Genomic DNA, 23,210 nt, shown 5'->3' on the forward strand with positions numbered 1-23,210 from the left:
CAGGGATGCGATGCCGTCCGACGGATGGTGTTTGTTTTCTGCCGTGATAGCAAAAAGAGGCCTAATTTTCAAATTCTCGAAGTCGAGTCTCCTTTAAAATTCCTTCAAATTCAAATTGTTTCAGACAAAGTAGCCGTGGGGGACATTACTCCGCCACATACTTCCCCCATCACCCCGGATTTATCACTGTCCGTGCATGAATTAAAGCTGCATTCCTATTTCTCCACGTTAAAGACCAAGAGACTTTAACGCTCGGCTAAGAAAAACAACTAGGAAAAATCGTCGGAAAAGTATATATGACGTTGTTTCAGACAAAACAGCCGCAAGGAACAATATTCCACCAATATTCGGAGAACCAATAAGAGTTGTATTTTAAAGTAAAATGGCGCCCTCTTCTGCTGATTCTAACATTAAAATCTGTTTGTTGTGCGTCCAAAACGCAATCTAAAAACCAAGTAGAAGATGGCACTTACGGCTTGTTAATCTAGCTTGTACTATGTACTAGCTTAGCAAGAAAATTAGTAAGACCCTTTATAACATGGTTGAAAATAAAATTCGTCGATTTTTTTTTATCATTCGAACGATTTCACAGAACCTTTCGGATGATCGGTGGCAATTTGACAAAGATCGAAAGCTTGTTTCATTAGCATTTTTTCTCAAACGTTACCGCAAAACGTATGTTGCCCGCACTGGAAAAAAAAACACATTGGATCTTCTAGAATCCAGACCCTTGAAAACGTTGACAAGAAAAATACTCTTGATTCAATCGCATTTTTGCTTCAATCAAAACGAAATCTGCTTAAATTAAGAGGCTTGGTTCTTGATTTAAGCTAGATTCTGATTGAATCAAGAGTACTTTTTCTTGTCGATATTTTTAAGAGTCTGGATTTGGATCAAATGTATTTTTTTTTTTCCAGTGCGTTTTCAAGAGAAAAAATGGGAGATATGACAGCGGTGGTATCTTTTGCATTAAATCATTCCATTGCCGGAGTTTACTTTTTGAGATGGAAGCCTGGAAAAATGCGTCAATCGGTAATGCAGATTGAAATTTAGAGTGAATTTTAGACTCTCTTGATGAGCTTACGCCGTGATTTTTTGGTCATTTTCGTAAATACTACTCTCCTCCTTGCTCTCTTAATTGCAAATGTTTGTAGTGGGTCCATTCTGCAGCAAAAGAGACAAAACGTCGTATGGTCACTCCAATGTTGCAGATTTTTTTCTGCGAAAATCTGTATTCTAAGGAAAGTTTTAAGTAATTTTTCTTTAAAGGTTTTGATACTTCAGACTACATTGCGAACAAAATATTCTGGAAAATTGGAAAAATATTCAAAACCATCTCAGGTAATTCGTATTTTATAAAAAGAAATTTGGCAACGTTCAAAGGCTTGTGCGACGTTCCTGCTTATAAGCACGGCAACATTATCGATCACGCTTATTCGATGAGCTGCCGATCGAGGCTCAACAATCGCCCTGTAGGTCCACGTTTCCATGCGTTTCGATTTTTGCAACATTCGAAAGTTGCGGATTCATATGCCCCGTACTACTCTTACATCCTTCTCTAATCTCCTCTCTCCCCCCTCTTATCCGATCCTCTCTCACCTTTCTCTGGAGGATCTCTGATAGGAAGAACACCGTAACTCCACTTTGAATTTTCCCCAATTTTTTCACTCGCGAAATGTGCCATCATGAATGAACTTTTGTGGGATGATGATGATAAACTTTATAGAAATCACACTAAAAAAGGGGGACACATATGTGTTCTGCCATGCTAAGAAAAAAACGCCGTATGAACCTGCAGGCGTTGCCAAGTTTCCTCCGATAAAAACCGAATTTACTGGGAAAATTGCGAATATTATTTTCTAACATTTTCAGTCAATTTTGTACGCAATTTAATCTAAAATATGTGAAAAGTTCAAAGGAAAATGTGCATGAATGCCGTTGATATACTTGTTTTATCGAGGGAATTTGGGCAACGCTCGAAAGTTCGGTGTTCTTTCTTAGCACAGCAGTGTTGATGTTCTGGTTTGCCTAAAATAGAGGGTTTGCGTGGAAGAAACTTACAAAATCAGGGTTGCAGTTACAAACGGCGTTCTTGCGTTGGGTGTTGCTCGGGCAGAAACCGCTTGAATTCCCTTGCATTCGGTTAGATAGTGCAAGGGGCGTCTCTATTCTTGCGCTGACAACCAGGAAAAGCTGATGACCACTGTTGCCATATCGGCAATGAATGAAGATTCTCGCGAGTCAGCGCCGCCGGGTTTTGTCCATTCAACCACAAGTAAGCAATCGATGTACATCAAAGCAGACTGCGTCCCCTAGAATCTATGACCCTCCATGAGTTTCAATGGAAGGAAAAAGTGTTGCCAACTTGCCTGAATTGGCAACCTCGCCGCCGCGCGAAGCTGAACAAGAGAGCCGAGGTGGGAATGAACTAAAAACCGGAACCGGTCACCGGTCGACGACAGACGTTGGGATTCGTTGAGCGTGGTGCTTGCCAGATGCCGCTAAAATTCGGCTACTAGTACTATCCTGTCATGAAACGATATGAAATGGGCGAATTTTATCCGACAACCGGGCAACACTGGTGAGAATCCTGCAGATTGCACTGCGCCTGCTCGATGTGCCTCAACTAGGATATCGATGTTGCCGCTTTGCCGTGTTACCGAAGAGAGCAGTAAGTCCATAAATGAAGTTTTGGCAGAAGAGACCAGGCATTTTTTAAGCGAAAAATTTTATGAAATGAGACGTGTGTTGTTTGTGAAATTTTCAATATTCATTCGAGAGACAAATGTTCTTTTGAATAGTAAAGCAATGGCGAATGTTTTCTTTGATCCTAAACAAGCAACCAATTTGCATCATGTTAGCAAGACAGCCGTATGTGCAATGGTGCAATCCTCTGCATGCTTCCTTGGTTACTTTTTCGACAAATATTCAACACAATTTAATGTTCGACGTCGCACAGTGGATCGAGAGGTCGGACAAAATGTGAAAACTTTAAACGCCTATAACTCCATTTATACAAAACTTTGAAGTTTTAAAAGTGGCTCCATTGGTTTTCCCGTGAAATTTTCTTCTTGAAGCATCCCTCAAAGTTTAAAATGTGACGAAGTAAACATCAAAATCTGCAATTTTAGTCAAAAATTTGATGTCCGACCTCTCTGATTGCCTCGATCCACTGTGCGTCGGCAATTTAAAGGGTACCATTTCGGACAAGGTAGCAGTAAGTACAGCTCTCTCATGCGATAATGTGGACTTACTGTCGTTTTGTAGGAAATGATGCCCGTTTCTGCGCACTTACTGCTCTCCGGGAACCATCGTATTCCGCAAGTAGGTCGAATTTTGCGTATGCGTAATCTTTCAGTTCATTTAAACTAGCTTGGTGGAGTCTAGAAGAAAACTCAATTTCGAGGATGTCATCGTTCCGATAAAATGAGACGCTGCGTCCTCGCAATGCAAGCAATCACGGCCAGCCAGAGGGACAGAGGGTTCCCAAAGCTCTGGAACCCCTAAGGAGCGGATGACACGCAGTGAATCTCTGGAATGCGACTATTTTGACGTGCAGGAAATGATTTTGCCTGATCGGTAAAAAACAGACGAAAACGCAGAGGAGGCGGAGAGGGCTTATTTTTTGGAAATGAGGGTGATTCACGTCAATTTCACGTTTATCGATTTTTCAAAATAGACGCATGCTCTTGTTGTGCCTGACTCATTTAGTCCAGGCGGTTTACTCGATGCGATGGATCTCACTCTTTGCGTCTGATGAGTGTGAAAAATTACTGCGCACCATCTTGGCGTGAGTATTTTGTGTCAAGGTTGCCCGGAGACATAGATTTCATGAGGCTTTAAAAAACTAAAGGCTACAAAAAATACATGGAGGGTGCATGGTGGTTACGCACATTACTATTTTGCCTTCATTTTCCGAGATAGGCCAGATAGAGTCCTCGATGCAGAAATAGTTATCTGTTCGGGGATTTGTGTTCTTTGTTACCTACAAAACTTCTCTGGCAGTAAATGATGTATTCTCCACGTGAAATTTTGATTCTAACTCTGATTTAAGATTTGAACTCTTTGACTGAAAATATATTCGAGATTCAAAAAACAAAACTTGACTCCAATATTTCGTGGGGGTAGCAATGCTTCCTGGGGAAAGCAACGACTGTGAATTTTCAGGAAAGTTCTCGTTTCGGTTCCTTCCTGTTTTGCAGTGTTTTAACCATCAGCGACTCCTTACAAATTGTGACCGTCAACAGGCAAATGGATCTCATCTGTAAAAAACGGGAGTTGAGGGAGTACACCTGCACTAATTGATGACAACTATCTGCTGTATCTTTTGCTGTCAAAGGCAAATTGGCACCTTCTGCTGCCAGTATTACCCGTGAAATTTGTTCATCATTTGTCGAAGCAATCATCACGCGAACATATACATATTGTCGTATTGCTGAACGTGAAATAGATATTCTCCTTTCAGTTATGTAGCTGGCGGAAAATTTCGTGGATTCTTAATCACCTGAATGATTTCTAAGAGTCTTTTAGATGATCATCGACTGTTTCACGATGACCGGAGGAAGTTCTGTGAAATTTGTTGCTCAAAAACTTTTTGGTCCATTTTCTAAAAGGCTTTTAGTAAAAGCCACATTTTTGGAGTTACCGCCTTTTTCGATAATGAGCCACCCAAGTGGTAAGGGGGAGGGGGAGCGCACACTCCTATGCTTCACTTCCTGGATCCGCCAATATTATGTAAGATTAGACCTGACCACCCTTCTCCCTAAGTGGCCTAGTGGCTTGTACATATATGACCCTCATGCGGCGGAGCTGCTCTGAAAAAAAAATCTCGGTGTATTTACTGAGAAAAGGGTAAAATTACCAAGAATTCAGGGTTCTATTTGATCCCAGTTTTTTTCTTGGTAAAATTACTTATCGGTAAAATTATTGAACTTTCTCGGTAATTTTACTAGACCTTGGTAAAAACGCCAATATTTTTTATCGGCTGTGGTAGAATTTCCGAGATAAAATGACAAAGTTACCGGGAATCGATTACCAATAAAAGTGGTATTCTTACCTGAAAAAAACAGTAAAAATACCGGTTTTTAGGTAAGCTTACCAGTCTGTCGTGGTAAAATTACCAATAATTGGTATAAAAGTGAGATGGTAAAGGTACCAACGGACCTTGGTTAAAACGCCGAGAATTTTTACTTTCTCGCTCCCCTAGGGTAGAGAGGAAGTATGGTCATCCTCCAAGAAAGGAGAAAAAAAAGGGTTGAAATTTCATCATTTTTTTTCAGTGTGGTGAAAATTTCCCGGGAAAACGGCACCGCTGCGGGGCCTCGGAGAGAGAGAAGCAACTCGTGGGGATGTTGACTCATCCGTGACCTTGCCATCCACACGACGGTGAATCCGCTGCACTCCGGAGCCCCCCTCCCCCTCCCCCCTCCCCCCTCCCCCCCTCCGACCATCCCCGACCACCGCACCGGCCGTCTAATTGCAAGTCGCGGGGTGAGAGCCGCTGTCGTTGAGCGGTGCACTCTGCACAGTGAACTTGACCTTAGTCCCAACATCGACCGTACTAAATAACCCCTCAGTTCAGAATAATAGTGGGGTCGTCGATGTGCTGTCCAGGGCGCAACCCCGTCGAGCAAAAATCAGGTGAAATCGGACCGCCTTTCATCAGAGGAAAACATACGCGGATTCGGGGGGTGGGGAGCACGCCCCCCCCCCCACCTCCCTGTACGCCTAAGAAAAGAAGGAAGGAAAGGGAGGAAAGGGATCGATGAAAGAAAGAGAGAAATTATGCATGAAGAAATTGACTCAAATTCGCATTTTGGGTGCTTCATCGACGTTTTTGGGAGAAGCCTCCTGGACCCCTACTCCGCCCGATATTTTGCGGGGAAAAAAGCAATGCCAAAAAGTTCACACATTTTAATTAGAGATAAGAATTGTTCAATATTTCTGGCTTAGTTTTCCCCGGGAAAAACCGTGGGCCCAGCGCTCTTTCACCGCACCTTGTCACACATAGTTCGGGCCACTTTTCCTCGTTTTTTTTTTTTTTTGTTGTTTATGTTTGTATGTAAACGTAGAGTCCAACTTTACCAATCCAAAAGCATCTCAAACTTTTGCCTTCGGCAGCAGCTGAATACTCAAAAAATTGTAGTGTAAATTCTGGTGGTAAATCCGAGGCAGTGGCGTGGCGTGCTTTGCGATCAATCGATATTTCCCCATTTGAAGCTGTGGTAAATAATCGATTATTAAGGTGTTCGCAGCGAACACCCTGTTTATCGATACTTTTCCATGGGTTTAAACGATTTATCGCAAAGCACGCCACGCCACTGATTCGAGATTGCTGAAGAAGGTGTCGGAGTGAGTCAACCCCAGGTAGGCGACGGAGAGGACGTCCAGTCAAACGGTGGGTAGAGGGCATCCGTGAAGAGATAGAGAGCTGCCAGCTTCCGGAGGATCTCTATCATGACAGATTCCTGTGGCGGGTAGGCGTCGCAGAGCGCCCAAGCGCGCCGTAAAAGCAGCTTAAACATACGTGATTCTGTTGTACAAAAATCTACTGTATATTTTCTTCGGAAAATACACTAGATCACTCTAGAAATACACTAGAAACGACGTGCAACCGGGTTCCACAGCACAGGGTAAGGAGAATGTTTGTTTACGAAGCTGCTGGGGGCTCCACGAGTGGCCGCGTGGCGAAGCTCCCCTCGAAGCGCAGTACGTGGGTGTTGCGCGGGCCCCGCGATTACCCCCCTCCCACCGTAGCCCCCCCCCCTTCCGCGGGCAGGGCGTGACCCCGCGTCCCCGCGTCACGTCACGTCGCGTCGGATCTCAATTAAGCTCGGGCGAAATATTTTCATCGCCGCCGCTGATTACGTTCATTTGCGGCGACCGCGGCTGCTCCGGCCCAAAGGTTACCCGAGGACATTCCCCAGAAACCGCGCATCCACCCGAAGGAACCTTTGCGCAGTTACGCGGTTATTGCAGTATCGCGGGCAGCGCCCTGTTCCTAGTTTGGGAACCCGGGTGGGGGGAGGGAGGGGGGCGCTGCAAAAAGTAATTACATTTTACGATATGCCGTAGCCGCTCCGGCCCCGGATTACGGTCTCACGAATGTGGGCTCTAGTGTTGGATGTCCGTCGATGTTTGGACCTTTTACCGTGCGGGGACCTCGGCTGGGTCTCGGAGGAGTCAATAACGGGGGAGGGGGGGGGTGTTAAAATGTTAGAAAATCTAAAAAAGAATCATGTCGTAGTCCCGCATCTCCGGAAAGTTAGAGTACCTTTATAGACAGAGTATGGCCGTTCGTATCTTTTTACTACGGGAAAACTGTTCCGCTTTTTGATTGGTCAACGAGTTTTTAGGCTTCATGATGCTCTTAGGGCCGTAAATAAACAAACAAGATGGCGGCTCACCGTAACATCGATGAGAAGCTAAATTTGACAAAAATTTCAATCATGCGGCAGTAACAATTTAAACGAGCATATGTATCTACGAATAGCACACGAAAAACACATGAAACATTGTTAAATTGCCTTTCACCTTTATCACAGGAGGATGTAAGATGTGCATAACCTCAATCTTGCTTGCTGATAACGGCCATCTTGTTTGTTTATTTACGGCCCTAAGAGCATCGTGTCAGCCTATTCGCTCGCGACCAATGACAAACCGGAACAGAAATGGCCATACTCTGTCTATGAAGGTACTTGAAAGTAACCGGTAACTCATAAACATGAGTTTGAAATCGTACATGCATAGAAACATGATAAAACATAAAACATAAAACATGATAAAACATGTGTTTTTGACGACATTCATGCACATTGTCTTTTGAAATTTTCAGATGGTTTAGATTAAAGAGCGTACAAAATTGTCTGAAAATTTTGGGGGAAAATATTCACAATATGCCCAGTAAATTCAGTTTTCATCGATGGAAACTTGGTAACGTCCGAAGGCTCATACGGCGTTTTTCCTTAGCACGGCAGACTGGCGGTGAGGTACTCCAAGTGGCTAATCACAGCCCCGGGACCAATTTTCGAACCAATAGACCCACCTCTACAGCAGGATCACGAATTTCATGATCTGGCCGAAATATGGTGACGCGCTCTATATTCGGCTGATCCACGATCCGGTAGGAAAAAATAAAATCAGTTTTAGCATGATCCTGCAAAAAAGTGTGCCGGCTGTCGAACCATGAGAAAAAACTCGCTTCTTGTGGCTGTGTCATTAGATACCGTTAACCCGCTAGTTTGACAGTCTCGGGTCTTAGATTCTGTCGGACTCGTAACTTATTTCTGAAGAGAACGTATTAGAAATCGGAAAAAAGGAAGAAAAACGAGGAATGAGGAGAAGGAATCAGCCAGCTGGAGTCTATTTTCGTAAATTTTCCACCGTGCGGGTTGCCTTTTATGTATGTACGATTTCAAAGAGGAAACGTATTAGTCCCTATTATATTATCATTTTCTCCATTAGTCTATTAGAGCCACCCATTTCAACCAATAGGATCGCTCCATACTCCTTATGTCTTCTTTGCCTATCAATTTCAACAATCAGCCAGTTGGAGTCTATTTTCGTAAATTTTCCACCGTGCAGGTTGCCTTCTATGCATGTACGATTTCAAAGAGGAAACGTATTATCATTTTCTCCATTAGTCTTTGAGAGCCACCAATTTCAACCATCAGGATCGCTCCATACTCCTAACGTCTTCTTTGTCCACCGCTTTGTCTGTCAATTTCAACAACAACAATCAGATCGCTGGTTGGAAACATCGAATAGTTTATTGGATATCGAATGGCGTGGACACGGAATCGGTCCATTGACGGGAGTAAGCTCGGATCTATGGTTGGCGGGCCCCCAGAAGAAGCTCCTGAAAAGCGTGTTCACATCCGAGTTGGACACGATGTTCGATGGCCCATTAGACGCCCGAGCCGTGCGCGTCCGCCCATACGGGGAGCCGCGGGCGGGCGGGCGGGCGGTGGCCGCTAATCTGAGGCCGTCTTGTCCTCGGGCGCGTACACTTATGCAAATTACGCCTATGGAAATTAGCCACCGCTGCTCCGGCCGCTGTGCATTCGGCCACGAAAACCCGAGCGAAATTCTCCTCCTTACGCTAATGACCGCGCATTCCATGTCCGCAATTCGTAGGCTTCGTTTCCCACGCATCGGAATCGGCCGAGTATGCTAATGACCCATATACGCGCCGGTATTTTTAGAAGTTCCCTCCGAGCCAAACGGTTGGAAATCCGAGAAAATCATCGCCAACCCCAGGGCACTTTCCGCGGGGAGGGTAGTCGATGGAGATCCAACATTGCTATCTTTCTATTGCTTAAAGTCGGCCTCCATTGGTGTAAAGGTTATAGCGCTTGCTCTATGATCGGGAGGCCCCGGATTCGACTCCCAGACAGGTGACCCGAGTTTGATGGTCTCAAACCATGGTTATGTGGAGCTGGCTTGATTAGGGACGGAGGGGGATGGGATTTTAGGGACGGTAAATTGCAAGATTATCCCTCATGGGATATTTGAAGTGGAGGAAAAAAAGTTATATTCGAAAGACAACGCGCAGATTTGCCTAGTGATTATGTATGACTAAAGAGTTGAGCAACTGAGTCTAAAATAAAATTATAGTGGTGATTAATGTTACTATCACAGTGAATAGTGAGGAATTTCCATCTAATGTTATAACTAAATGTATATTATTTTTCATTTAATCACGACAGCTACGTTCTTTTTTACCATAACGGTGGCTTTTGCAACAGCTCATTTGCAACCCTAATTTGCAGAAACTCGCCCGTCAGGCGAGCTGACAGGCCGACTGCTTAGCCCGACTTTCATCAGTCATCCCTTAGCATATCATGCACTCACCACGTTGCTCGTAGATCGTCATCAGGGCAAAAACAGCTTCGATCCCCGACTTAACTTCTGCCTCATTTGATGAGTCAAATTGCTATCAATGGTTTTCTCGAGATTTTCGCATTTTTATTCTTACAGAGTTCGTAGGTTATTAATGACAATGAAACTATTTCAACTCGTGATATGTGTTTTTTTCCTATACCTCTTTGATATTAAGGCTAACCCCACTTGGTACAATTCATATTGTCTCTGTTTATAAGGAAGTGACGCGGTTTCGCCTTCATCTTAACGAGTAGGCAAAATCATTTCCTACGGGTTAAAATAGTCCCAGAAACCGACCACGTGCCATGGGCCTCTTCGGGAATCAGGATCCCACAATTTCGACTGTCTACTGAGCTCCTAACAGCTGCCACTGTTCTGCCTTGCTCCAGACGAGCAAGCCCAACGTTTCGACGTTGCAAAATGTTCATAGGTAATCCAACTGAGGTCCGGTTTTGCGGAGGTCAGTGTTTAAATCCAGGTAATGAACCGGACCTTTCGAGAAAGTGTTCCGTATTATTGATTCTCAAAAGAAGTAATCCTCGTCCATTCGCATCTTAAAAATAGCGTACATCTACCTACCTGAAAATATGTTCTCATAAAATGTGCGTGTTCATTCGTGTTAATTTCACCTTTTTTTTCTGGCGCCAACCCGGCCTAGCCAGCACAATTGCCGTACTCGTACCATGGAAAAAAGGGCTTCCAGTTGTACCTCCGCCGAGTCGAAGACTGACTGGGCATTCCACTGATCTGTCAAAGCATGCAAATTTTTGCCCAACGAACACAAACGGCGAGGATGACTTATCGATGAACAATACCGCGATGACAATGTGGACAGACAGTGGCGCGATGGCTCAGCGCTATCGGGGATGAAAGTGAACGCGCCGCGCAGGGAAAGGGTTGAAAGGTGGCTGCGACCTGATGGCCGGGGTTGCAAGATATCATGAAAAACTTTGAAATGTTCGATTTACTCTTGGTGAAAATTTGCTCATCGCTAAATACACTAAATACTGCCGTACTCAAAAGGCAAACGTTGTTCGTTAGAGCTTACTTTTTCAGTTTTAGACTTGTACGTTAGACTTATTTTTTAACAGCTTCCGGACCTGCTGCACCGTGCTCTGAATTGACCATAGGCTAATACGCGTTTCTGACAGCGAAAAAAATACAAATATATCATGATGCACGCAGGGCCGGATTTACTTACTTGCCGCCCATGGGCCGCCTGTATTTTGCCGCCCATGGGCCTCCTGTATTTTGCCGCCCCTTTCTCATTCATTTTGAAACATCAATAAAAACCATCAAGTGAACGTGCCGGAGGGGGAGAGGCGTATAAGACGCGTTTACTCGTGTTGGTCACATTTTTTGCGAAAGCCCTGTCAACACTACTAGAAAAAGTTCACGGAACTTGGCGCGAAAGTTAAGTTTCGTGAACTGTATGGACAAGGCCCTCCATTTATAAGGAATGAATCCAAAAATTAAGAAAGAACAAACATAAATGTGGTTTAATAATTTTAACATCCGCCGCCGCGTCGCGCTGACCGCACTATGTTTGGCGCAATGCGTGAAGTATTCCTACAGTCTAACATGCACGTTTCGAGCCGACCGCTGCTGCACGCACTGTGTTTGACGCAATGCGTGAAGTATTCATGCAGTCTTGTAGGCGCTATGCGTCTCACGCTGCCCGCTGCTGACCGCAGCGACCGCACTGTCTTTGGCGCAATGCGTGAAGTATTCATGCAGTCTTGTAGGCGCTATGCGTTTCTCGCTGCCCGCTGCTGACCGCAGCGACCGTACTGTCTTTGGCGCAATGCGTGAAGTATTCATGCAGTCTTGTAGGCGCTGATATGTGTTACATGCCGACCGCCACGCCGAGAGTTTCTCCTTTTCATCTCACGTTCTCGTCATCATTGCTCTCTGCGCCGCGCCGTTCCAGGCCGAATTCCGTGTGCGGTTTCTCTCTTAGTCTTAACTCGACTAATTACAGGTGCTGCCTATTGTATCACAGAAATACGACAAAATTAGAGATATACTCTCAGGAAATGAGAGATTTTGTCACTTTTTCTCGTTCGTATTTTTTTCTGAATCCGATTTTTCTTTATGGATTTATTTAAAAAAATTGCAAAATTTGCCGCCCCCTAAATTTGCCGCCATGGGCCGCGGCCCATGTGGCCACCCCCTTAATCCGGCCATGGATGCACGCTTTAATATTTCCTGAAGTGACCATGAAACGACTTTGCCGCATTCGGGGTGTTTGGATCAGAGACAGCAAGGGCTGCATCCCAAATTTTAGGACGGCAACGTTGTTATTTATTAAAAAAAATCAAATCATTATGCCGAAAATTGACAATGTCGCTATTAAAAGCAGTATAGTTTACTCTACCCAGAAAAAAAATGTCAGGTGTTATCCCCTAAAATTGTGGTACTATCCCAATTTGTTGGTAGTACTGCAACTCAAGTTGGGATATAGTACCGCAACATTTGGGTTAGTTACCCAATTTATTGGGGTACAACCAGAATTAATTGGGGTACTATCATAATTAATTGGAGTGCTATCATGAGTAATTGAAGTATTACCACAATTAATCGGGAGTGTCCATATCATCCAACAACCTCGTGTTTTTTTCCGTGTGTTATGCAACGCTGTCATTTTTCAGTTCCGGCGTAAGAGAAACAAACTGAGCGATTCTTATTTAATATCAAATGCGACGAACGCTACATACTTTTCATTTTAACTCTTGGATGCAACTATTCGAGCTCCATATATGACCGTGTTGCATATGCACAGATGTGCGGGCGTTTTGAATGTCCAGGCAATTACCACTTCATTTGCAGCCTGCGGCGCCCCAACGCCGGACTTTACTTCGAGGATCCAAAATTGCACAGGATTTTCAATTCTTCGTTTTGTACAAAGATACAAATAGTGGTATACAAGTGTAGGATGTGAGTTACCCCAATATACTGAGCATGATTTGTAGAAAAACTCTTCATGCATAGTGGATGTCTTCGAAGTATTTTTGAAGAATTGGAGGTACAGTCAGTCTTTTTAGATCCTCGCAGCAAAGCCCGCGGCACAACAAAATGAGCCTTTCAGAGAAGTTGAACATGAAATACCGACTAAAACTGCAAATTATAATTTCTTCACATTTTAAATTATATGGCTTGCTTTTTGAAGAAAATTTCTACAAAAAAATCGATAAAACCTTATTTCTCTCTGCGTTCCGTATTATCATCGATGTGACATTTAATGTTTCTAAATTTCGTATCACTTCACTCTCTGACTCGCTCCACTGGGCGCCACTGGTGAGTGGTGAGGCGACAAGTGTCCGAAGTCAAAACGCCTTCGCTTCCGTGTGTATGCAACACGGACATCCATGGAGCCCAAATAGTTGCATCCAGGCGTCATCGTGAAAACTGTTTTGTATCCTTATTACTGAAGCTATGATTGTTAGTCTTACAAGTTCTTAACTTCATTCCAGCGTTGCCTATTATGTCAATTAAGTAAACCATTACTAATTGTGAGAAAATTAATGTGTGAAAATTAGGTTTGAGCACGATATGAGAAAGGTTCCCTTTAACCCACTTTAATGAGTCGTTCTTTGTTTGATTTTTTTTTCTCTTGCGGGCGAACTAATTTTGACGTCCAAGTGCGAAATTTTCAAAGATCAATCCTGCTGAATATGTGGAATGTTTGTCTTGGAATACCCGCTCATACTGACATCATTTTCCCTGATCTTCGATTTTTGCACAAAACATTTGAAGAATATCCGTAAAAATGGGAATTAAAAATTACATCGATGCTAGAAATACCAAATTACGCATCTCAATTGCGGTATTTGCAGAGTTCCACTCATAATTTTGTATTTTTACAGAGCTCTGCTCGATTTTTTGTGCGAAATGCACGGAAGAAGAATTGCAACAGCGAAGACCGAGATACGCAGTTTGCCAGTACTCCACCAATGACATTAAATTTCGCGCGGTGATGATAACGTTGAATTGTCGTCTCTAAAACAATTATAGCACGACTGGAGATTGTCAAGCGTCCACATAGGAAGATGCGTATTTTTCAAGTCCGACAGTCAGTGCGCACCGCCCCATTCTACACCCTCGGGAAATTCATAATCCTCTTAAACGCGTGGTCCCTATCGACCGTCCCATTTATAGAAAGGCGTAAGTGGAATACGTTTACGTCGGCGCTTACGCCCTTCCTGAATGATGGTCCAATTCGCGACCCCAGGGCACGCCACGACCCGGCACCCATTGTGCTCTATTGTGCTGGACGACGACTGTTGCAGCAAGTGCAGGGACCGCGGTTGGGCGTGTGCGTCGATGGTGTTGCGTGTGTGTGAGGGTGTACGAGTGTGTGTGCGTGTGGGGAGCATGCAGGAGCCTGGATTAACTCCGCTAGAAGAGAGGAGAGAAGTGAAGGTCTCGCAAGGCCGCTGGTCGGGTTGACACCAGTCAGCAGCATTGCCCCGAATCCAAGCCTCGGATCCTCGACCTCCGTGTAAAGAGAGGAGCGGAGCGCCGAGGAGGGGGGCGGAGAGAGGAGAGGAGAAGCGAGTCGGGTCTCCAGCCAGCAACAGCAGTCATTCCCCGCGCAGGTGGTAGAGAGTCAACATCTGCTCTGACCGCCCAGCCGTCCGCATTTTCGTAAACTGATAGTCGTTTCCTCTCTCCTTTCTCGGCGAATTTCTTTTTTACGATAGTGCATTCGTCTCCTCGCGTTCGGTCTACGTTCCCTCGTGCAATCGGTACAGTTGTAAAGCACTTCAAATTCGGATTAGCGCTACGAAAGCCGTACTAAGTGACCCAGGATTGTGCAGTGTGATCGGTGAACCCTCGAATCTTGTCTTGTGTTTTGTGTACAGTTTTTAGCGATCATCGATGGTGTTTTTCGATGACAGGACGGGCACCATGGAGAATGGATGATCCGTCTCCTGATGATCTAGCATTTCGGTTGTGTTAGTGAAGTTGTTCTGGTGAGAAACTTGGATTATTTTGGATTTTGAGATGCGCGAGCTCATGTCAGTGACGAGTGGTGTGGTCCAGGGCGAAAGCCTCGCCTGTGGAGATGCTGAGAACGGTTCGGATGTGAGTGCGCCCGCTCTGTCTTTGGCAGCCACCCCCGGATATTTGGAGTTGACCAGTGAGCAAGCAGCCAGGCTCGTTTGCACCGAGCCCATCGAGAAGTACTACGATGTCGAGGAAGAACCCTTTGCCAGGTGAGTCCACCACTCATTCATGCTGGCATGAATCAGCAGGTGGTCGCCAGATTTTGGCAACGCTGCCTACGCAAAGGTAGCTTACCCCTGTAGCTTGGTCTATTTTTACCGTCTTAAATGACATTCAACGTTGCCAATAGCATTGCAGTAACGCTGTCTACTGAGAACACCATCGTAGCAACGCTGCTAACCTCATTGCAGAAATGTTAATAACATTATTGTGGCAGAGTTACAAACGTGTCACTGGCGGATCCAGAAACTTCAAACGGGGGAGGGGGGGTTGCCACCCCCAAAATTTTTGAAATTTTAAAGCATCCATTTGATATGCAGTTTGAGTCAATTTCGTCATGAACAAATTACTAATTATGAGCTTTCCTCGTTTCCTCTCACTTTCTTCCCTTTTTCTTCCTCTTTTTCTTCGGCTGAAGGGGGAGAGGGAAGGGAAGGTTCCTACGCCCCCCCCCCCCCCTTGGAGACTTCTATGGAACATTTGCATGAGCGGATCCATTTTGGGGGGGGGGGGGCAAGAGCGGCGAGGGGTGTGGTGTCCTCTGAAGGGGGTCAGGAGATCTGGTTGCCTCCCCTCACATCTTGCATCCGTGCATCTTGAAGAAAGCAGCGCAAACACTGCAATGGCGATGTTGCAGAGCACCTGCAAGTATTAATTCATAGACAGTCGCGAATTATTGAGCTGACCTGGCCAAATACTGATTCCTGGCAATAATTGTAACGAGTCAGTTTTAACAACAAAAAAAAAAACCATTTGGATAACCCTGACATCATCAGACGTTGCCTAGTCTCGTCTTAAGACTCACTTGTACACTTCATACAAACCATTGAATTATTCATAATCTGCTAGGTAACTTCTCAGATAGTTTCATGGCATTAAGAATGTCGCTTACCATTAATTTCGCCGTCGCAACACAATATAGGAGCAGCACAATATAATTAGGCAGCGTGAAATGCGAACGGGCTGATTCTGGTCGAATCCACTCCAATCATCAAGAAGGTATTACTGCCGCAATATTGTGGCAATGTTATGGCATATTATTCCCCTAAATGCCATGAGTCAAGAAAAATCGGGCGTACCCTAAAATCCTCCTATAATTCCGATCCAGCGAAAGGAAAAAAAATCCCACTCCTTTTCAGCAATCTGCCCTGTTAAAAGCATTGCCATAATATAGCATTGGGAAATCTGCCCTGCTAAAAGGAAGAACGCTGTATGGCCATTCGAGAATTGCGAAATTTCCCTCATTACTTAAAATGTTTCTTTTGAAGAAAGATATGCATATTTTTCCTTGAAATTTTCAGGACCTTTAGATGAAATTGTGAAAAAAATTATTTGAAAAACTAGAGCGAAAATATTTATAAGTTTTCCAGAAAAGTCGTGTTTTATCAAAGGAAATTTGGCAACGCCTAAAGGTTCATACGGCGTTCTTCCTTAGCACGGCAGAAATATATCCATGATCGAGAGCATTAAGGTACTTCGAGTTTGCGAGCGACCAATGCTGAACGGCCAATAATCCCAACGGCAACCGATGAATCACCGCCGACGGTGTGGAATGTCTGTGAAAGGGGGGAGGGGGGGGGGGGGTCGACGGTTCGTGATGAGAGCTTCTCAAAATTTTGCAGACAGGTGGTCTGTTTGCCGTGTCCTCAAGTCCATGTGAGAATCAGGAAAAAGCGTCTAGTCGGATATTGAACCTACGTTCCTGGACAGGACAGGAAACATTTTTCGAATGTTCACCCACCACACACGGCATTGCTTTCAAGTTTTTAAGACAAATACCATTTGAAGGGGTCAAAGCCAGTGGACCTCAATTCCACGGTCTCGAAGTTTCATTTGACATTTTATTTATTTCCTCGAGAACGGCAACATATTCACTTGTGAATGGTTTTGAAAACATCCACGATTTCATGGAAAACCCCTGTAATTTTCGATGTAAAAATGGCACACTGGAAAAATTCGCTTGGATCTAGAGTCCAGACTTTTGAAAACAATGACAAGGAAAATACTCTTGATTCAATCGGATTTTTGCTTGAATCGAGAACCAATCCTCTTAATTTAAGCGGATTTCCTGTTGATCAAAAATCCGATTGAATCAAGAGTATTTTTTCTTGTCATTGTTTTCAAGAGTCTGGAGTTCTGGACACTAGATCCAAGCGACTTTTTTTCCAGTGCATGCACCCGTTAAACTAACGAACTATTACCCAGAAATATCAGAAAGAAAACTTTAAGTTACCGAGTAATAATTTGGCACAATATCTTATCTCAGTAATCGCAACTGTCTCCTTTGAAAAAAATATTTTCCGAATTTCATAATGACCTCTGTTTTAATGCGGTAATTCCCGCCAAAACACTACGAATCATATCTCTCGCATCAATGAATGCTTCTTTGCTGATAATCCGCGATAAAAATAATTACTAACTTCCGACTCCACTCTCGTGAGTAGCAAACGGAATTAGACGACGGTTGAAGTAATTCATCAACTGATATCAAATGACGTTCCCAACATTTAGTCCCCTTCTTAATAGACAGAGATAAAATTTATTTGATTATATTTCATTCGAAAGAATAATGATAGCAGTCTTTCGGATGCTCATTGAATAATTCTTCAATATACGGAGGCCTTTTTTCACGTTTCCCATCCGAATAGAGGCTAGGTACATTTCAAAACTTCGTATTTGCTCTTACTGCAGCTCTCCTTGGCAATACGGTAGCTCAGGATGTCTTCAGGTCTGAAAAAATCGGAAAAGTTCGGGAATAATGCGGTTTCATTCCAGGTCTGGAAAAATACTACTTCCCCGTGGTTTAACATACAAAAATGACTGTTCATTTGATTTTTTTTTTCATTTAAAAGACGGATTCATAAAAAAAAAAAAAATCCAGGTCCTGGCGATTTTTCAATACGTAAATTCTGAAATTAATCGTTCGATAGCTGAATCAGTAAAAGTGCTGAAACTGATACAGCTGAAAGAGTTCAACCGCCAAAAAAAGGCATTTAAAATTCAGTTTTCCCTCCATAACTTTGGGTGTACATCCTGCAGGTACTTAAGGCCCCTTTTTCCATTAACGGTGGAATGAAGCAGGGAGTAGAAAATTCTCGGCCCTCCCATTTTGCAAAACCTTTTCAATATAAAAATTCCTTTTAAGTCAAAAATGTAATAAAGTGGCTCTTTCTATCGCTGTGAGTGTACACATCGTAATTTTCCAAGGAAAAAAAAATACGCGACTTTTACCGCGATTTTGCAATAGGTAATTATGTGATCATCGCCGCGGTTTTTGCGTAAAATAAATGCTTCGGTAAAAGCATGCTGTAAATACGCGCTGAAATGCAAGCCGGCAAATAAAAAGACGGCGGAGCTCTTGGGAATAAAGTTGAAAAGGTTTTTTCTATCTTTTACCTACCTAAATTTTGTCCTAACTGATGTTGGACAAGCAACAGCCCATCCGGTACTCTGGTAGAAGAAGACGTGGCAGAACTTCTCATGCTAATATCTTAATCGACATAGCCAAAGCACTCATTTTTGTTGACACTAACGCCTTGATACAACTATATGTACTCTATGGATGGGCGTGTTGCATACAAGAAAATTGAAGGCGATCTTGTGACTCCAATTCGTGAAGAAATGTGTGGCGCGCCGATACGAATCTTAATGCAATTCTATGATACAATTAAGAAGAGAGCCCGTTTTTTTGCATCATTTCCATATTTTAGAATATCAAAACTCACTGTCACACCGAGTCGTGACAGCCAGTGTGTCACCGCTAGCACTTGTTCACGGGAGAAAAACCGAGCGCCTTCAATTTCCAGTACGCAACCCGGACATCCATAAAGCACAAATAGTTGTATCAAAGCCTTACTACAAATATCACTGTCCTCTGCTCGGATATCAATACTGAAGCGTTGAGTGAAAACATCGCATGAATACCCGAGCGTTGCCAATTTTACTGCGAGTAAATACGATTTTTTTTAGAAAACTTGTAAGCGAATTTTATTCAGAGGTTCGGTACTAATTTGCGCCCGAACCTCCCAGCTGCCGTTTCATTTGCGTTCGGAACCTCCGATTCGGTAACTGACGAATCGCCATGTTGGTCTGTGATTTTGGAGGGTGTCTAGCATCAGGATTTTCCGATTTTCCCGATTCTCTTAGGATTTGAGGTCCATCAGGATTTAATCCCGATTTCAGCAGGATTTAAAAAATCGGTCGTAAAATCAGGATTTGAGAAAAGTCGGCCGGCCGATCGAATTTTTTTATCGAGCTATTTTTGTGAAGCTTAAGTTTCTCCGCCAAAAATCAAGATTTGGAAAAACTATGAAATCAGGATTTGGCAGTCAAAATTCAGGGAAAATCAGGATTTCATCAGGACCTCCCCAAATGAAAAAAACTAGACACCCTGTTTCAGTACCACTATCGTTAGATCCATCGAAAACCAAGGGATCTGATTATTGGTCGAATATGTTGGCAACGGTGCCCAGTAGTGTTGATAGTCGATGAGACAAAACCGGGCAGAACTTCCAAAAGAGGTTCGAAACTTTAACTAAACCCACTTTTCCGGGCCCTTCCATTTTTTCACGCGACCGATGAACTGCATCCCGAGGTCGAGAGGTTTTTGCACCCTCGGGGGGAAAAATCGGGAAAATGCACGGGTTCAACTCGGGAATGGCGGAATCGAAGAAACGATCGGTATGCGCGTTGAGTCATGTTCAAGTGCCGGCATAACTCGGGCCGATCGTCATCGCGAAGAATCCGCGAACTTCCTCCGCAGACCCGTGGAAAGAAAAGAAACTGGAGGATATCATGGGAAAGTCTTCGTCTCCGGGCGCAACCGGATTAATTCTCCCTTCCATTTCCTCTCCGCCTGCATCTGTTCTCATCCGTCTTGGTGTATTTTTCCGGTCGGATGAGGTCTGCGCCTCGGGTGGACCCGCTCCTCTCCTTTGTTGCATCAATTAAGTTGGAATACAAATTGCGTCAGTATAATGATCGCGCTTCCTGCTTCTGAATCTGGATCGGGACCACCCCCCGCCGCCCGACGGGAGCCCTCCCCTATCATCCTTCGGGAGCCGGGGCTCACCCTCTCCGACCGTCTGTTCCACACTCCTGCAGTCCCGTCTCGTGAAATATCGAATTTCGGGTGCAGGCTGCGCTGCACTCGGGTGCCGGGCTCTCTCGAGATGGGTACCGTACAATTCGCAGCTCACATCACTTCCTGGGATGGGGCAACTGAAGACCAAATTCATACAATATCTGGTGTCGTGCTCTAACCGAGTGCCGATTTTGAGGACCAACTCAATTTATGTAGTGCACTCACCAACTTGGTGCTTTACGCAACTTAATGGGTGTTGTACCCCTACTGACTCTGATTTGACAGCGTTTTGTAATGAGAAACGTTATTTCTAGCTTGTTTCAGAGTCTTAATTTGGATGGCAGAATGCGAAAAACTCTGGTTTTTTTTCTTCTTTTTTTTTTGAGGAAAAGAAACTTATTGCGTAAATACCTACGTATAAAAATTCGTTGGCAGGTATGCGACAATGCAGAGGGAACCAACTTTGTGGCTCCTTCTTGCAAAACGTACCTAAATCTACTTTTCTTCTGTATAATGTCATTCATTCGTAGCATTAGCCTCCTCATGTCAGACGCTTTTATGGATGATTTCTGAATCATCCATTTACTTTCAAGGGTAGTTCGTTTTTGCAAAAGATAATCCAATTTAGCAATAGTCAACGATGACACCTTTCGATCAGCTTCCTTGGTAGTTAGTTATCTTTCGGACACTTAAAGATCCTCCACTTTACTATCGTTTTCGTTACGGCCTCAATTCAGAAAGCTTTCACGAGTTGGTCATTGATTTCATTATAAAACTAATGACACGTTGCGCGCTTTTCAAGCTAAAGAAGAAATCACCATCATCGTAAAAAAATATATCATTTTGCTCCCGTATTGAAGATAAGTCGAGTCAAATGAGACTCTAACTTAGTGGCAATGTTGCAGTAATTTAGAGTCAACTGGAGTCTCTTTAGCGTCATTTAGACTGAATTGAAGCACAGTTACATGTAACTCGAAAGTAGATTCAACTCGATCTCATCTTCAATACGGGTACGGAATTATCAATGCACCTCGTTCTCTCGCAGGTAATTTCACTTTCTTCGACTCCCAGAATAAAGTTACAATCGAACTTGTAAAAACCGAGCGCTTTGCGAGATCGTGTCGCTGATTTTAAATCGCGTGGACTGGCAACACTCGTTGAAAGACCGGTTTGTTGGAGACTCTTCCAGTCCGTGACACGGGACAAACGCGGTGCGAAACGTCGCTTCATCCCTAGCGGCTCCCCGGCAAAGAATTACGGAGAAAATGCACTTTTTGGTTTTTGTTGGCCACCCTCCACCCTCCTCTCGACCCCTGAGCCCGGGACGGTCGCACCATCGCACCCCTATTCCGGGCGAAACACTTGTTTTGCCTCCTATTGAAAAGCAGTTTAAGCCGTGGCTATTGTTCGGCAGCCGGGCTGTGCACACCCCGGCGTTGCTGTCCTCGTGGCCCGCGGCGAGGCGAAGTGGTTAACCGGAACAAACAAAAACAACGGCTTCCTATGATCCGATCCATGCAGAATAATCAAGCGCAGTTGAGTTGCATCGATGCACTTTGGGAGACGTTAGCTTCAACATCTGGAAAATTTGCAGGTGCACAGAGAAACGAGAAGCGTTGTCCCAGTTGCCTGATACATCGCACATCGATGGAAAAATTGGATCCCCTAGATTAGGAGAGCAAGGACACATCGAAATATGAAGCTCTTGGGGCCAAAAAAGGATAGCTAACTTTCTAACTCGAAAAACTCTGGAAAAATGTCGCTGCAGATCTTCAAAATGCAATATCAATTCTCTATGACCAAGATTATGCCTTTATGAGCTTCCTTTCCTGAAAACGAGTTAATTTTTGCACAAATTCTGTCATGTACGCCCTCTAAGTACGAACGACAGTTCGCAACGACTGTAATAATAAAGCGTCCTGGATAAAATGGGCTTATAAGTCAACTGCCGTTTTCGGCCCTACAAGGGGGCGTCCCTAACTTACGTAACGCACCTCTTCGGCATTTTTACACCCCTGTAACGCTCTGATGTCGTAGTTCCCAATCCTTTAACACTTAACAACAAAATTTTGTAACGCTCGACTCCTCGACCCCCCTCCACCCTTGAGCGTTACCATGGCCCTGACCTCCTGAGCCGTAATTTGGACCGCGTATAGCAGAAAGGAACCAAGCCACATCACCTATCCCCAAATTTAACCCGAGCAATTAAATTTTTTACGAAAGAACTTTGATGCAGATTTTCTTTGTTGAAAATTTTAAAGAATTTACTTCACACTATGCAGAAAATTCACTCAAAACACCGTTTGCATGTAAAAATTTAAATTTACCAGCTAAATTTGGCAATAGCGGATGTGGCACGGTTCCTTTCTGCTTAACGCGGTCCAACTAGGGCGGCCCTGAAAGCTCCATTACCTAACCTCCAAAAGTACCCATTTAGCCGTACTCTCCTCCTCCTCACACAGGCACTGTACTCTATTCAAGATTCACGCAAATGGCGGCAGGACTCAGAAGTCAATTTTTAAAAACAAAATGGCGTGAAGCTCTCCTCAACCCCTCTCCGTCCCTAGAGCGTTTCGTAATGCAGGGATGGCTTCTGAAGCTCCATGCCATAACCTCCAAAATTACCGACTTGGCAGTACTCTCCTCACACAGGTACTCCACTCAAGATTCACGCAAATGGCGGCGAGACTCGGAAGCCGAAGCTGTTGGAAGTTGCACTCTCTCCGTAAAGGTGCTCGACGACGACGGCTCTTGAGAAGAAAGTAGGAGCGATGATGGAAATGCCCGTCTCTCGGTCTCGGCGGCTGCTGCTGTTGCCACTCGCGCGGCGGCCTTGACTCTCCGGGTCTCGGGCCCGTTCCCAACGCTCGCTCGGCCGCGCCAACCCGCACACCACACGACATTCCACATTCCACAATTTCCAATTCCCCATTCCACAATGATAGCCGGCTATCGGTCGCCAACCGCATAATTGCTCCGGGATCAACACCAGCTCCGCTGCCGCTGGGAATCCGCC

At 44.4% G+C, this 23,210-nt stretch overlaps 1 protein-coding gene across 3 annotated transcripts in view; it reads left to right on the forward strand.

The window, feature by feature from the left end:
• The window catches only part of LOC109030083 (uncharacterized), a 199,920-nt gene that overhangs the window by 74,732 nt on the left and 101,978 nt on the right, over positions 1-23,210 (forward strand). The window contains exon 1 of one of the 3 annotated variants that reach the window (XM_019040862.2): positions 14,375-15,101. The exons of the other annotated variants lie outside the window; for them this stretch is intronic. Coding sequence (XP_018896407.2) covers positions 14,890-15,101 — 212 coding nt within the window. The 5' untranslated portion in view covers positions 14,375-14,889. Of the gene's footprint in view, positions 1-14,374; positions 15,102-23,210 lie in introns of those variants that run through there. 3 annotated transcript variants of the gene reach the window in all.

This window comes from Bemisia tabaci, chromosome 2 (genome assembly GCF_918797505.1).
Source record: "Bemisia tabaci chromosome 2, PGI_BMITA_v3".
Classification (NCBI taxonomy): domain Eukaryota; kingdom Metazoa; phylum Arthropoda; class Insecta; order Hemiptera; family Aleyrodidae; genus Bemisia; species Bemisia tabaci.